We start from the raw sequence: 15,857 nt of genomic DNA on the forward strand, positions 1-15,857 counted from the left end.
TGAAGGCATCTCTGCACTTGACTGCACTTACCACAACTGGCCAAGTAACAAGCACTCAGGGACAAGAAGGCCATCCTTCCTCTGATAGAAAGTACCCTTTGCTCTCACAGAGCACAGGACCAGAGCGGAAGTTGAGCACCAATCTTTGGGCTCTGCCTGTGTGACGTGAGTGAAAGTCCAATCGTCCCTGAATGTGACCCAAGATTGCAAAAATAGCAAATTGGTGGGAATGGCTATAAGGGAAGCCAAGGCTCTACATGAGAGATGGGAATGGGACAATGCTGCTGGGTGTCTCTACCTTTTCTCTAGCTGCATGTGTAAGGCCAATCCCTCCTAAAACTCTGGGACCACCTACACGCATCCATTCATGCACAGCTTGATATGCCCTAGGCCTCTCATTGTGCACAGAGTTCTAATGGGAAATTACAAGAGGTCCCGTTGCCAGTCTATTCAGGGTTCCCGGGACTCAGCCAAAGCCCACAGTTTAAAGTGGAGGATATTGCTCTGAGACATGGACTCTGAATGGACTCTAGCGAGATCCTGCTTCGAAAAAAAAAAAAGAGCAAAAAGATGGAAATAAATACACAGAGGGCCAAAGTGCATCCTTACAAGATGAAGAGAGTGGGATGAAGCTGAGAAGGAAGTGCCTAGCACAATCTCCCGAGAAGACAACTGTTGTCTGTAGTAGGAAACACCTGTGGGCTGGGGCAAAGGGAACCATCCATTGCCTACACCCGGGTGCCCAATTGGCACGAGGCCTGCACTTTGCTTTCAGTAAGAGAAGGAATGTTTCTGACCTGGGATCCTTTGTATGAACTACCTCTCAGGGCATAGAAAGTGCCCTAATTCAGTGATTCAGTGGTTGCAGGCCCGGGCTCCCGTTTTGCTCTAGATTTTGTAACCAAATCATGGGGCAGCATTCCCTGACAGGGCTTTTTAGGGCTGAATAGTCTTGCGGTCAACTGTGCATGCCTGATCCGTCTGCCTTAGAGAAAGCGGATATTTCAATCAGCCAGGGGAGGGAGGCAAGCTGACTACCCATCACAGAGATTGCCAGGGCCAGTCAAGCAAGAAGCACTCATGCACAGGAGAATCATTATTCTCTGGGAAAAATAACTGATTGCTCTCACATAGCACAGGCCCAGAGTGGGAGCTGATCAGAAATCATGGATGTTGGCTGGGTGGCTGACAGACCAATTCCTCCTGGTTGTGACCCATGATGTCATCATAAAAACAGAAAACGGATTCGAAGGGCTGTATGGAAGGCAAAGGCTCTCCATGGCAGAGGAGATAAGGATAAAGCTGGGAATGAAATGTCTCACATCGTTTCTCCTCAACCAGCAGTGAAGCCAGTTCCCTCCCAAACCATGGCATTGCCTACACATGGACACTCTGCTGGGCACCCTCAAGTGCCCTGTACCTCCCATTGTCCACATAGTTCTGAAAGGTGAATAACGAGGGGTTCTGTGTCCCAACCTATGCCCGAGACACAAGGATCTGGCCAGATCCCCCAACTTAAAGGGAAGGCTAGCTCTCAGAGACACTGGCTCTGAATGGCAACCAGGGAGGAACTACGTTGACAAAAGTGGGGGGGGTGGTGGTGGTAAAAGTATTGAAATGGAACGGCGGAAAGCCAAAGTGCATGATTATAGATGAGAATGGGACAGGGATTCCAATGAAGTGTCAGCACAATTTCCTTGCAAGGTACTAAGAAGTAAGAAACACCTGTGGCCAGACACAGACTAAACCTCTAACGGGTAACTTCCTGACAGCCCAGTCCACAAGAGGTCTGCGTATTTCCTTCCAAAGGACAGGGAAGAGGTCTGCATATTTCCTTCTGGCCTTGGCTCTTTTTCCTGCCCTTCCCATCAGGGGATAGGGGCAGCAGAGATTCAGGGGTACTTGCTCCATGCTCCAGGCTGCTGCTCAAGTGTTTGGAAACTCGGTTCCTGTAGCCCAATAGTTTTGAATGGCCACTTTCTGCATTGACTACATCCTGGAACATACCTCGTATGCATGGATTATGTTCTCTTCAGCATAATAAGCCAAATACTAAATGCTCTCTCACAGTAGGGCAATCTTTCCTTGGGTTGTTAGGCATTACGCTTGGTTAGCACAGAAGCAGAGAACTCACCACTAGTCCCTGGGAGCTCACTGTGTGATTGACAGCCTCACTGCTCCACCCAGCCTGCAAACCAAGTCCTAGTTTGCAAATAACACCTCTCGGAGCCATATGTGTGCCATTCATCCAGCACTCCGGGCTACCCAAGGACAAAGGAAAGGACAGAAAACAAGGGGTTAAACTGGCAGAGCCGCCATCCATTTACAAGTATTTTAGTAAATTACAAGAAAAAGGCAGGGGCCTTATCTCCAGAAACCTCTGGACTCCGTTGCCTGGAGCCCCAACATCAGCCTGCCCTCCATAGTGATATGAGGCACAAATAAACATTAAAGAAAGAGAAAAAGGATGGAAATAGATACACCGAGGGACAATGTTCCTTCTGAGAGATGAAAAGGGGATAAATATGAGGGTGAAATGACTAGTACAATCCCCTGGAAAGCTGATGGTCTCAGGAATAACAAACACATAGATAAGAAACACATATGGGCTGGGGCAAAGGGAAACCTCCATCGTCTACAGGGGGAGCCCAAAGGCAAGATGCCTGTATTCTTACTTCACAAAGAGAGCCAAAGCTTCTGGGGTTCACTCTTTTCCCTTCCCATTGTATCAGAGGGTAGAGGCAGCAGTGGTTCAAAAGGTAGCAGGTTTGTGCTCCAGGCTAATGCCCAAGTGTTTGGACCTGGGCTGTGGTGCAGTGGTTCCTGAATGTTCTCTTTCTGTGCTAAGCAGGTCCTCAAGAATACTGCACCTGGGTGAAGCAACTGCTCTTCAGGCTGAAAGCATCTTTAACGGCCAGGGAGGGAAACAAGTTGGCTAACCATCATTGCTTGTATCAGCCAGCCAAACACCAAGTACTGACAGGAAGGCAATCTTTCCTTTGAGATATCAGAAACTGATTGCTCTTGGTTAACACAGACCAGAGTCAGTGCTCATTAGGAAGGGCTGGACACTCACTATGTGGAGGACAGCCTCATTGCCCTTGCTTGGGACCCAAGACATCCTTATCAATACAGCCAGGGAATTGGAATGGCTATGCACAGGGCCAAAGTTTTTCATTTCAGCAGAGAATGCGATCAAGCTGAGAACGAAATGTCTAGCTCCATGGTCCTCTTATGCCACAAGACGGAGGATAGCTCCGTCCCAATATCGGTGACCCTGACTACACATGGGCATTCCTGCTGGGTGGGCACTTTGAAATGCCCAGGGCTTACATTTGTCAACATAGTACTGAAAGGCAATTTTTGAGGGACTTTTGGCCCAACGTAGCCCGGAGTGACAAGAATATGGTCCGACACCCACATTAAAAGTAGGAAAAAATGGCTCTGAGACACTGTCCCTGAATGGACAACAGGGAGAACTTTGTTGCAAAAGACAAACAGGATGGAGAGGGATACGAGAAGATACAAAGTTGTTTCTTAACAGAAGACAATGAGATAGAGAAAAAAAAATGAAGTGACTAGCACAATCTCGTGGCAAGGTGGTTGCCTCAGGAGAATGAACAATGTGTGGGCTAGGACCAAGGGAAACCTCCTGCACTCTTCCTTCAGAAAGAGACGGAAAATTTCTGGCATTGGCTTTTTCCCCCTGTCCTTTGAAGCCAGTAATGACTCATAGGTAGCAGATACTGGCTTGTGGCTTACCCTCAGGTAATTGGAAAGTGGCTCTGGTGCACTATACCTTGAATGGGCTGATTCCTGCACATAGCAAGTCCTGCACATAGCAAGTCCCATACTGCAAATGGGGGAACTGTCTGCTCTTCAGAATGAAGGCATCTGTAGCAGCCAGTGGGTGGAGTTCTGCTGTCGACCTGATGAAGTTTGGGGGTGATGGTGGGGGTGGTCCAGAGCCGATGACCGAGAAAGATTTCTTGAAGACATCTTTGGTGCACAAAAGGTGGTTTTATTAAATCATGGGGACAGGACCCATGTGCAGGAAGAGCTGCACTGGGGTCCTGATGGGGAACTCATCATTATATACCATCAGGTTTGCAGGGGGTCAGGGATGGAGTAAGTCACTAAGGAATGTTGGAAGCAAGGTTTTCAGGACCATGAGGGGCTAGCTGTTGCTAGGGACACACAATTTATTACCGTTTACTAAAACCTCAGTCATGAGATCCATTAGAGGTATATTGGGTGGGGGGGGGGGGGCATCAGCTTGGAGTATGATTGCCAGCATATATCTTGGGTCAGTTGCAATACAAGAAGTTGACTTACATGGTCCTTGAGGTTGGGATAATGTTAAGCTAAGGTTCTCTTTTGCCCCTAGCAAAGTGTCATCATCAAGGCAGCTGAACAGCTAGAGGGAGGTCACTCTGCCCATTCCAGGGACTTGTCAATGGGCTATAGGCAGTAAGGGAATTTAATGTTTCATTTGCCTTAGTTTCCCACATCACCATGGCGAGGGCTGAAGCCCCTTTTCTTTGATCTGAGGTAGTCAAGAGTGTCCAAGGAATAACAGATCCCACCTGGGGTGGGTTTGGGGGGATAGCTTGGGCTTTACCCCTCAGCCTGCCTCATGCTCCCTCATCATATCCCCCCTGAACAAGGTCAACCCTTACGTCTTTAAGGTTGATGAAGATGGAAGGTTTCATCTTTTGTATCTTCTTTCTGCTGACTAGGGGCATAGAGTTGTCCCTACCTAATTTGGTCAATATTGGTCTGTTGGGGAACATATAGAGGAGATACAAAAGGTGGTGGCAGCTGAATCCAAGGTGCACCTTCTTGAGTAGCAAGGCTCATCTGTTGGCTTGATGTGATTGTAGTGATGGAGTCTTGGCACCAGGCAGAGAGGCATGGGAGAAAGCAGCAAAACATACTTAGAATAACAAGAGAGAAGCCCCAAGAAAAGTCCTTGGGTGGTTGACAAAAATCCTCTAGTCCAGGAGTTTAGCCAATCACTAAAGGAAAGAGAGGGATTGTTTAAAGCACCAATTTCAGTGTTCACGTCAGTTAGAAATCCAGGAATATTTTTGCAGTAATCTGTAATGTATACGCAGCATTTTGTTAGAGCAAATTACAAACTCAGTGTCTGCCAGTGAGGTTTTTAGATGGCAGGCTTGAAGCTTCCTCAGATGGGAGTGGCAACTGACAGCAAGAATCACAATGGTCTTTCCAGTTTGGAATTCAAATGTCTGGTGATCATCTGAATGGCCCATCATAAGAAGGAACTGTTCGCATAAACTGGGAAAGGAAAGTGAAAAAGAACGGTACAACCATCATAAGAGAGGTTTGAGGTCTTGCACAGGTTCCCGGGAATAAGAAAGCACATGAGTTTGCTCACTTCCTGTAAACGGGGAACAGGTTTTATTTCCATACAGGAGCCCATGAAGAATGCCCCTCTAGCTTACTGCAGTGGGAGTACATACCATGACCCAGTAGGAGTTCTTTTATTTTGGAGTTAAGTGCCCTGTTGCATGAGACTTTCCATGCTTGGAATAGACCAGGTCTTTGGGGTTTATATGGGGTGGGTTTCTGGTAACTGTCAGATCAGGTTTTGGGAGGACATGGCCTGCATAGTTAGAGATTTGTGAATTAACCCAGCCTCAAGTAAATAATAAAGCACTATTGTCTTTATCGATTGATAGGTCTACAGAGAGAAAAGTCCTTGCCTACAGTTTTTGGGGGAATCCATCCCATTTTCCAGTTGTTTCAATAATATACACACGGGGTCGAATTACTATCCCCACAGAATAACCTGTGCTATTGTGACAGGATCTCTCAAGTTTACCTCAAGTGGTCTAGTTTAAGCAAACATTTGAAGACAACTCGGATTTAACACCCATAAATGTGCATTATTTTTTCTAAATCCCTCATTTCCAGAGATAGCCAAATCAAGACTAATTCATTTGTAAAACAAGTCCAGTCTTGCCAAATTTGGCCTACGTATTTACATAAGCTCAGCATGAATAGTCATTGATCATAAGGATCTTTTAAAGTTTGCTTTCCTGGAACCCTTTATAAAGAATCTCCAGACTGAACTTTTGGAGCCTCTCAAGGCCAGAAGCCAAGCCGAGTACTTCCTGTCAGACAGGCCTGCAATACCTGTGGAATTGGATGAATTCCTTTTCACGAGGTCCCCAAGATATCCTGAGTTTCCTGCACCAGCCGGGAAGTGACATTCTCTTTACTCACCTGGTGAGGCTGCTGGGAACTCTAAGCAAGGTATCCAGCCAAAATTTCCAAGGGGCTTTATTGGCTCCACGTTTCATAAAGTCAACATCAGTTCCTTAAAGCTGTAGGGTCATTTCTGAGTCTATGCATGTCTCTCAAATAGGACCTTCCAGCAAAGCCTTAGTAAACTAGCAGTATTTCCAATGGTGCCCTGTTACAAGGAGAAGATTCTTATTGCACTTATGCAAATCACTGTAATAGCCAAGAAAGAAAAGAATACTCAATGCGAGTGTTTGAATTTCAGATGGTTTAGGTAGAGAGAGAAGTTCAATGCCTCAGTTTACAAGCGAATATTTGATGACATCTCTGTATATAATAGATATCTGAAGAGAACGTTTCCTTAGTCTGGAAGAGCAAACATCAGAGAACCAGCAATATTTCCAACAAGAGACACTAAACGATAATCTTCCTCAATTCATTTAGTCCCATGTTCCTAATTCTTGCTCCGTTTGAATGCAGCTTTTTTAGTTCTCGAAATTCTTACCCATTTTAGTATTAATCTGAAAGATTTCAAATGCCTGGCTTTGTCCTAGAAGTCCTTGTCTTGTATATCTCCCAGAAGATGAAATATGTCTTGTGAGAGAATAAGAACAATTATAAATCGTAAAATCTCAGAAATGGACATTGTTAACGACCTGATGAGAGTTCATTCATTATGATGCAATTGACAAGGGAATTCGGTTATTTCTGTGGCACATAACACTTTGATAATCAGAATATCGAGGAAGGACCTTACAGCAGCACAAATTAAACTTTAGGAATTCCATGTATCTTTGAGCAGTGACAGCATTTACCCAAGCAATAGAACCTAAGGTTTACCATTATTTGGCAATGCTTCTCCAACTAACTTAGCATACCACATAAAAAGGCCTAATTGCTCAAACAGTCATTTACAATGGAAATCTTGGGGAAGTTTGTTCAAACCTTAGAAACTGAGAGAGCGCATTCCAAATAGGATTACAGAGCATTACAAATCTTACACTTTAAATTACTTATTTAACCAAGATGGCAATTAGAGATTCCAGAGGCAAATATGTAGCATCATATACTTGTTAGCAAAACCTAGCTCCTTTACCATTGAGAAGTTTTAACTTGAAGTAATCAAAGACTTGATAATCATGAAAGCTAAAGCTCTGGTTTTCCTGGGAGACCAAAGAAGAATGAAGGGGAAAACAAAACACTCTGTTTCCATTTTCTTATCAAGAGCAGATCAACAATCCAAGAAAATTTTGTCTTTCCAAAAGAGAGAAAAGCAGAATTTTAATCTTCTCCCAGTGTAGTTTTAAAATCCATCCATGGCAACCTTAGTCCTTCCTTACCACACATAAAATTCCTTTCCAAGGATTTGCCTTCATGACCCTTCTACAACTTTCCTTTGCCTTCAGATTTTGTCCCAAGCCATTTCTCTTCAAACAACCTGTCTGATGTAGCACAAAATTACTTTCTTCTACCCCCAACGAAAAACGTATTGAGAGACTAAGAGAAAAATTACGAGGTGTACTCACAACTGCAAAGAAAAGACCCCCCCCCCCGCCATTCCCGGAAGCAGCCAGGGCATGCCCAGTTGTGGTCTGACCTAAAGGCGGGAACCAATCAAGTTCTGCTTGAGTGGTTTGAAAAAAAGGCGGGAACCAATCAAGTTCTGCTGAGTGTTCAAATTTAAATGTCAACCAATAACAGCTCTGTAACCGCAAAAAATCCCTAACTTGTTTGTGCCTGTCTATAAAAGAAGCTGTAAGATCCTCGCTCGGGGCCTCTTAGCGTCACCGGCAACAAGTGCGCGGAGGACCGGGTTCGAACCTGCAATAAACGACCCTTGCCTCTTGGCCTTGACTCTGGACTCTGGTGGTTTGTTTTCGGGGGGTCTCTCGAATTGGGGCATATCATTTGGGGGCTCGTCCGGGATCCCCAAAACCCACCAGACCCCAAGTCAACGGGTCGTCCCTGAGACCGATCGGTAAGTGAGCCAGCTCTGTCCGTTTCTGTTTGTTCGTTTCTGGCTCTGTCCATTTCTGTTTGTTCGTTTCTGGCTCTCCCGCACGGGATCTGTATCGGTGACTGACACAGCCCTAGCGGACGCGCTATAGGGCAGTCAGTGGGATCCAGTAGGAGACGTCCACTGGCACCCATCTGGGGCACCTTCGGAATTTTTCTGTTCAGGTGGCAGACACCCGAAACGCGCTAGCGATCTAAGTGTTGTGTTCTCTGTTCTATAACCTTTAAGAGTTAAAACTCCTCTTTCACAGGTGACCTGGCCTGGCCCAGCCAGAAATCCTCATAACTTTACTGTTTCTCTTTTTAATCCTTTCCTCCACCTCCAGGATACAGATGGGCCAATCTCAAAGCACTCCTCTTTCTCTCCTCATTGCTAACTTCAGGGATGTTAGAACCAGAGGACAGAATTTGAGTTTAGACATCCGGTGGGGAAAATTAATAACCCTCTGCCGCTCTGAATGGCCAACCTTCGGCGTTGGATGGCCAACCGAAGGAACTTTCTGCCTGCCTATAATTGCTAAGGTGAAATCAAAGATATTTCTACCGGGTCACAAGGGACACCCAGATCAGATTCCCTACATTCTTGTATGGCGGAATTTAGTGGAAAATCCACCCCCTTGGTTGGCCCCCTTCCTATCCTCAGGAACGTGTAAGGTCCTTGCCATGCGGCCTGCAGATCCCCTAAAATCAAGGACACCAGCCACGCCCTTGTATCCCATATTGCCCCATAGTCAGGACCTACTACCCCTAGACGCTCCACCCTATCATCCCCCTCCCCTCGTACCCCAGGCTCTGCCCGCAGAAGCCGCCCCACCAGTCACCCCGCTAGTTGCCCACCCAGGGGAACCGGGAGGATGGGAAGCGGCAGCCACACGGGGCCCCATTGAAAACGAAACCAACCTCAAGGGACCAGCTGGCCAAACCCGCGGGCGCACCCAGCGTGAGCCAAACCCTCGCCTCCCTGACTCCACTGTGGCCCTATCCCTGCGGGAAATAGGACCCCCTGATGAAACAGGCAACCCCCAACTCCAGTATTGGCCCTTTCCCACCAGTGACCTTTACAACTGGAAAACACAGAATGCTCGATTCTATGATAACCCTAAAGACCTAATAGCTCTTTTAGACAGTGTCATGTTCACCCACCAGACCACCTGGGACGACTGTCAGCAGCTCCTCCGCATCCTGTTCACTACAGAGGAGCGAGAGAGGATCCAATTAGAAGCAAGAAAGCTGGTTCCTGGAGACGACGGTCAGCCTACATCTAACCCTGACCTCATTAATGCAGCTTTCCCCCTAACCAGACCTCCACAGGACGAATGGGACTGCAACACGGCAGAAGGTAGGGGAAGGTTACTCATTTATCGTCAGACTCTGATGGCGGGTCTCCGGGCTGCAGCTCGCAAGCCCATCAATTTGGCTAAGGTATATTCGGTCATACAGGGAAAGGCAGAGAGTCCAGCTGCTTACTTAGAGAGATTAATGGAAGCCTTTAGGCAGTTTACCCCCATGGATCCAGAAGTCCCTGAGAACCAGGCTGCTGTCGCTATGTCCTTTGTAAATCAAGCAGCTCCTGACATTAGGAAAAAAACTCCAAAGGCTAGAGGATTTAGAAGGTAAACAGATCCAGGATCTGCTCCGAATAGCACAACGGGTCTACAACAACAGGGACACCCCAGAAGAGAGACAGATCAAGGCCACAGAGAAAATGACTAAAGTCCTGGCCGCTATAGTCCAGAAAGACCAGCCACCCCCAGAAGGCACTCAAACAACACGCCCTCCCAGGCGGCACTTAGATAAAGATCAATGCGTTTATTGTAAAGAAAAGGGCCATTGGATACGAGAATGCCCCAAGAAGAAACAACCCCGCCCCAGCCAAGGACAATGGCAGCCTAAAATAGCCCCCATACTGTTTACCCAAGATACAGAATAGGGAGGATGGGGTTCGGATCCCCTCCCCGAACCTAGGGTAACATTGCAAGTGGAGGGGACCCCGGTCCAGTTCCTAGTTGATACCGGGGCACAGCACTCAGTTCTGGTCAAGCCCCATGAAAAGTATCTGAAAAATCATCCTGGGTACAAGCGGCCACCGGAATAAAGAAGTACCCCTGGACAACTCAGAGGACTGTGGACTTAGGAACTGGGAAGGTAACCCACTCTTTCCTGGTCATTCCCGACAGCCCCTGCCCCCTGTTGGGGAGGGATTTGCTTACCAAAATGGGGGCCCAAATTCATTTCTAACCAGGAGGACCCACAGTGACTGATTTCCACAACCAACCCATATCTGTACTCACTGTTCAACTAGAAGATGAATATAGACTCCATCAGGAACCCACTCCTCTGGATCAGGGCATCGAGCCCTGGCTTCAATGCTTCCCAGACGCGTGGGCAGAAACGGGTGGTATGGGGCTAGCAAAACATCTCCCAGCCCTATGTATAGAGGTCAAGCCCGGGACAGACCCCGTCCGCGTACGCCAATACCCTATGCCCGCAGAAGCCAAAAATGGCATCACACCACATATCCGCCGCCTCCTTGACTTCGGGGTCCTACACACCTGCCACTCAGCATGGAATACCCCCCTGCTGCCCATGTGCAAACCCAACAGCGGGGAATACAGACCAGTGCAGGACCTGAGAGAAGTCAATAAGCGGGTGGTGGACATACATCCAACTGTTCCTAACCCCTATACTCTCCTGAGCGCCCTCAGCCCAGAAAAACAATGGTATACTGTTCTGGATCTAAAAGATGCTTTTTTCAGCCTACCACTAGCGCCTAAAAGTCAAGAGCTATTTGCATTCGAGTGGACAGATCCAGACAGGGGCATAAATGGCCAGCTCACTTGGACCAGACTGCCACAAGGATTCAAGAACTCTCCGACCCTGTTCGACGAGGCTCTACACGAAGATTTAAGTGAGTACAGACAACAACACCCTAATATAACTCTCCTACAGTATGTTGATGATCTCTTAATAGCTGCTGAGACACCCGAAGCCTGCACCCAGGGAACCGAAGGTCTCCTGCGAACTCTGGGAACCGTAGGCTACCGCGCCTCAGCAAAGAAGGCTCAGATCTGCCAATCAGAGGTAACTTACCTGGGCTACTTACTGACAGGGGGGCAAAGCTGGCTAACGGATGCCCAGAAGGAGACTGTCCTTCATATTCCCAGACCGCAGACACCACGACAGGTGAGGGAATTCCTAGGGTCGGCTGGGTTCTGCAGACTATGGATACCAGGGTTTGCTGAATTAGCAAAACCTTTATACCAGGCAACAAAAGATCAACAGCGCTTTAGTTGGACGGAAGAAGCCGAACAGGCCTTCCAACAAATTAAAACTGCTCTGCTATCAGCACCTGCCTTGGGACTTCCGATGTCTCCAAACCCTTCCACCTATATGTAGATGAAAACCGAGGCATAGCTAAGGCGGTGCTAACCCAGCATTTAGGCCCTTGGCGCAGGCCAGTAACCTATCTGTCTAAAAAGCTAGATCCAGTGGCCACCGGATGGCCACCCTGTCTCCGGATGATTGCAGCCACTGCCCTAATGGTAAAGGATGATGATAAGCTGACCATGGGCCAAGAGCTACAAGTCACCACCCTGCATGCCATTGAGGGCATCCTCAAGCAGCCTCCTGACCGATGGCTGAGCAATGCCCGACTCACTCATTACCAGGGACTGCTGTTGAACCCCCTCAGGGTCATCTTCACCCCCCCCAATGGCCCTGAACCCAGCATCACTGCTACCAGACCCAGACATGGGAACCCCACTTCATGACTGTGCCGACATACTGGCTCAAGTTTATGGGGTCCGGGAGGACTTTCAGGATCAGCCATTATCGGACGCAGACGCCATCTGGTTTACCGTCGGAAGCAGCTTCGTTCACCAAGGACAAAGGTATGTGGGGGCAGCCATGACTCCAGAGACCGAGGTGGTGTGGGCAGAAGCTCTACCCCCCGGAACCTTGGCCCAGAAGGCTGAGTTAATAGCCTTAACCCAGGCCCTAAAGTTAGGAAGAGACCTCAAGCTAACCGTGTACACTGATAGCTGATATGCCTTCGCCACCGCTCATGTACATGGGGCGATATACAGAGAACGGGGGCTCCTCACAGCTGAAGGGAAAGACATCAAAAATAAAGAAGAGATTCTATCCCTGCTAGTAGCCTTATGGGAACCCAAAAAGCTAGCAATTGTGCATTGCCCAGGACACCAGAAGACAACCGACCCAGTTTCCCGGGGCAACAAAACATAGCTCAGCCCCCAGTGCAATTGCTGACCCTACAGCTGCCAGACCCTGGACCCCAGGAATTGCCCCCCAGTCCTGAGTATTCAGAAAGCGACATTCAATGGATGAGTAAACTTCCTATGACCCGAATCAAAGATGGCTGGTGGAGAGACTCCAAAAGCAGCATTATACTCCCAGATAAACTAGGATGGAAAGTTCTAGAGTGGATCCATTGCAGCACCCACTTAGGTTCCCGGCGAATGTTGGACTTATTGAGACAGACTGGACTAAAAATCAGAAATGTCTCTGATAAGGTCGATCAAGTAGTCACTAAATGTACAGTGTGCCAACTCAACAATGCGAGTAGCAATCCTCAGACAACAGGGGTAAGACAAAGAGGGAGCAGACCGGGGACCTATTGGGAAGTAGATTTCACTGAGGTAAAACCAGGAAAATATGGATATAAGTATTTGCTAGTTTTTGTAGATACTTTTTCAGGATGGACTGAAGCCTTTCCAACCAAGAAGGAAACGGCACAGATTGTAACCAAAAATATCCTGGAAGAAATCCTGCCCAGGTATGGTTTTCCAGTAATGATAGGGTCAGACAATGGACCTGCACTCGTCTCTAAGGTAAGTCAGGGACTGGCTTCCATATTTGGGGCTGATTGGAAATTACATTGTGCATACCGACCCCAAAGCTCAGGATAGGTAGAGAGAATGAACAGAACATTAAAGGAGACCCTAACCAAATTGACCATGGAGACTGGTGCTAGTTGGGTGGTCCTTCTCCCCTATGCTCTGTTCAGGGTGCGTAATTCCCCATACAAGCTGGGACTCACACCCTATGAAATAATACATGGTAGACCACCCCCCATCATCCCTAACCTAAAAGATAACCTTGTCAAAGCTGAGAACGATAATAGTCTTGAATTCTTGTTCTCCCTACAAGCCTTGCAGAGGGTCCATGAAGTTGTATGGTCCAAAATAAAGGAACTCTATGAGACTGGACCCCCACCTATTCCACATCAATTCCGGCCAGGGGATTGGGTCCTCATCAAACGTCATCGGCAGGGAACTCTGGAGCCCAGGTGGAAAGGACCCTTCCAGGTCATCCTGACAATGCCTACTGCCATCAAAGTAGATGGAATCGCCACCTAGATCCATTTCGCCCATGCCAAACCAGGGACCTGTTCTCAGACCTCATTGGACCTTCAAAGACAGCCTGGACTGTTGATCGGACTAAGGACAATCCTTTAAAATTGACCCTACACCGCCAACGGACTGAGCCGTAACTATGGTACTTGCCCTCCTCTTGATTGTTCTGCAAATTCTGTCTGTAAATCCAAACCCCCACAACCCCTATAATTTGACATGGGAAATTACTAATTTAGAGACTCATGAAGTCTACAACAAAACCCTAGGAACTGCCCCATTAAATACCTGGTGGCCAGATTTATATTTTAATTTAGAAAAAATTAGTCCATTAGAAGAAATGGAAGGAGGTAAATGGAGGCAACTGCAAAGGAGGGTATCAATAGGTAGAAATGGATTTTATGCATATCCGGGATTTAGGACGGGAGTGATGAGGCGCACATGTGGAGGGTTTCAAACCCTTTATTGCGCAGCCTGGATTTGCGTCACCTCCAATGATGGGGAAGGGAAGTGGGAAGTAAAACCCCAATTTATTGAAATGTCCTATGTCCAACCATGTACCCGCACCAGGTATGATAAAAACTGTAACCTTATTCGTGTAATATTTACAGACGAGGGGAAAAAGGACAGGCGGTGGGTCTCAGGACTCACTTGGGGACTCTACTTATATCAATATCCCCTCTTTGGGACTGCCATTCAAATAAAATTAAAAGTCTCCCCTCTTGTACAACTGGTGGGGCCAAATCAGGTATTAGAAAAAAGAAAAAAAAAAGAGACGAGCCTATCCCCAGGCAGATCCCCACTACTCCCTCCAGCAAGACCCCCGTCCTTATCCCAGGAGTAAAAGCACAAGCTGTCCAAGAAAATCAGAACCCAGAAGGCATAGACTCTCTATGGAAATTGCTAACAGTAGCGTATGAGGCCTTAAACCGATCGGACCCTGAGGCAACAAGGGCCTGCTGGCTATGTTATGATATAAAACCCCCCTTCTACGAAGCCATAGGTCTAGCTGCCCCTTTTTCACAGTCAGGAGAAGAGTCGCCAGCAGCTTGCAAGTGGAATCGAAAGGGCCCCGACCTCACACTGCAAGCGGTCACTGGCAATGGGACTTGTATAGGAAAGGTCCCCTCTAGCCATATCCAGCTCTGTGCCCCGACTAATTACTCTCTAGATGAATCTAAATGGATAATTCCAGCTCCTGACAATTGGTGGATTTGTTCTAAGACAGGGCTCACCCCATGTGTTAGCAGAAATGTTTTTAATTCATCAACCGAATATTGTATCATGGTATTAGTATTTCCAAAAGTTATTTACCACCGAGAAAATGTTGTATATGATCTGTGGACAGAAGGGACGGAAGCAAGAGAGTCAATAAGAACAAAACGGGAACCCTTTATGGCCATAACCTTGGCCACCTTATTTGGCCTCGGTGCCATAGGGGCAGGAACAGGGATCTCATCACTAGCCATCCAGCACCGGGGGTTCAATAGCCTAAGGGAAGCCATTGATGAGGATATAGCCAGACTTGAGGACTCAATCTCACACTTCAAAAAATCTCTGACCTCCCTTTCTGAAGTGGTCCTACAGAACAGAAGGGGGCTAGATCTAGTCTTCCTCCAACAGGGAGGTTTATGTGCAGCCTTAAGAGAAGAATGTTGTTTTTATGCTGACCACACCGGAGTAGTCCGAGAGTCCATGGCTAAAGTTAGAGAAGGCATGGCCAGGGGCGCCTGGGTGGCGCAGTCGGTTAAGCGTCCGACTTCAGCCAGGTCACGATCTCGCGGTCCGTGAGTTCGAGCCCCGCGTCGGGCTCTGGGCCGATGGCTCGGAGCCTGGAGCCCGTTTCCGATTCTGTGTCTCCCTCTCTCTCTTCCCCTGCCCCGTTCATGCTCTGTCTCTCTCTGTCCCAAAAATAAATAAAAAACGTTGAAAAAAAAAATTAAAAAAAAAAAAAAAAAAGAGAAGGCATGGCCAAACGGAAGCATGAATGAGAACAACAAGGCTGGTTTGAGTCTTGTTTCAATCAGTCCCCATGGCTAGCCACCCTGCTTTCTGCTCTAGCTGGGCCCCTTATACTCCTCCTTCTCCTCCTCACCTTCAGGCCTTATATTATTAATAAACTAGTTGCCTTTATCAAAGACCAAGTTAACACGATCCAACTGATGGTCCTTAGGACCCAATACCAACCCGTCATTACCG

General features: G+C 47.5%; 1 protein-coding gene across 1 annotated transcript; it reads left to right on the plus strand.

Moving 5' to 3' along the window:
- The first annotated feature begins 1,383 nt into the window (after positions 1-1,383).
- On the plus strand, positions 1,384-14,314 carry LOC131490767 (uncharacterized). The gene is given in 9 exon segments (XM_058693232.1): positions 1,384-1,447; positions 9,089-9,625; positions 9,683-9,708; positions 10,217-10,331; positions 10,334-11,650; positions 11,653-11,990; positions 11,992-12,530; positions 12,599-13,695; positions 13,728-14,314. Coding segments are annotated over 9 exon segments (4,104 nt in total). The 3' UTR covers positions 13,799-14,314.
- Positions 14,315-15,857: the final 1,543 nt, after the last annotated feature.

Source organism: Neofelis nebulosa, chromosome 12 (assembly GCF_028018385.1).
Source record: "Neofelis nebulosa isolate mNeoNeb1 chromosome 12, mNeoNeb1.pri, whole genome shotgun sequence".
Lineage (NCBI taxonomy): Eukaryota > Metazoa > Chordata > Mammalia > Carnivora > Felidae > Neofelis > Neofelis nebulosa.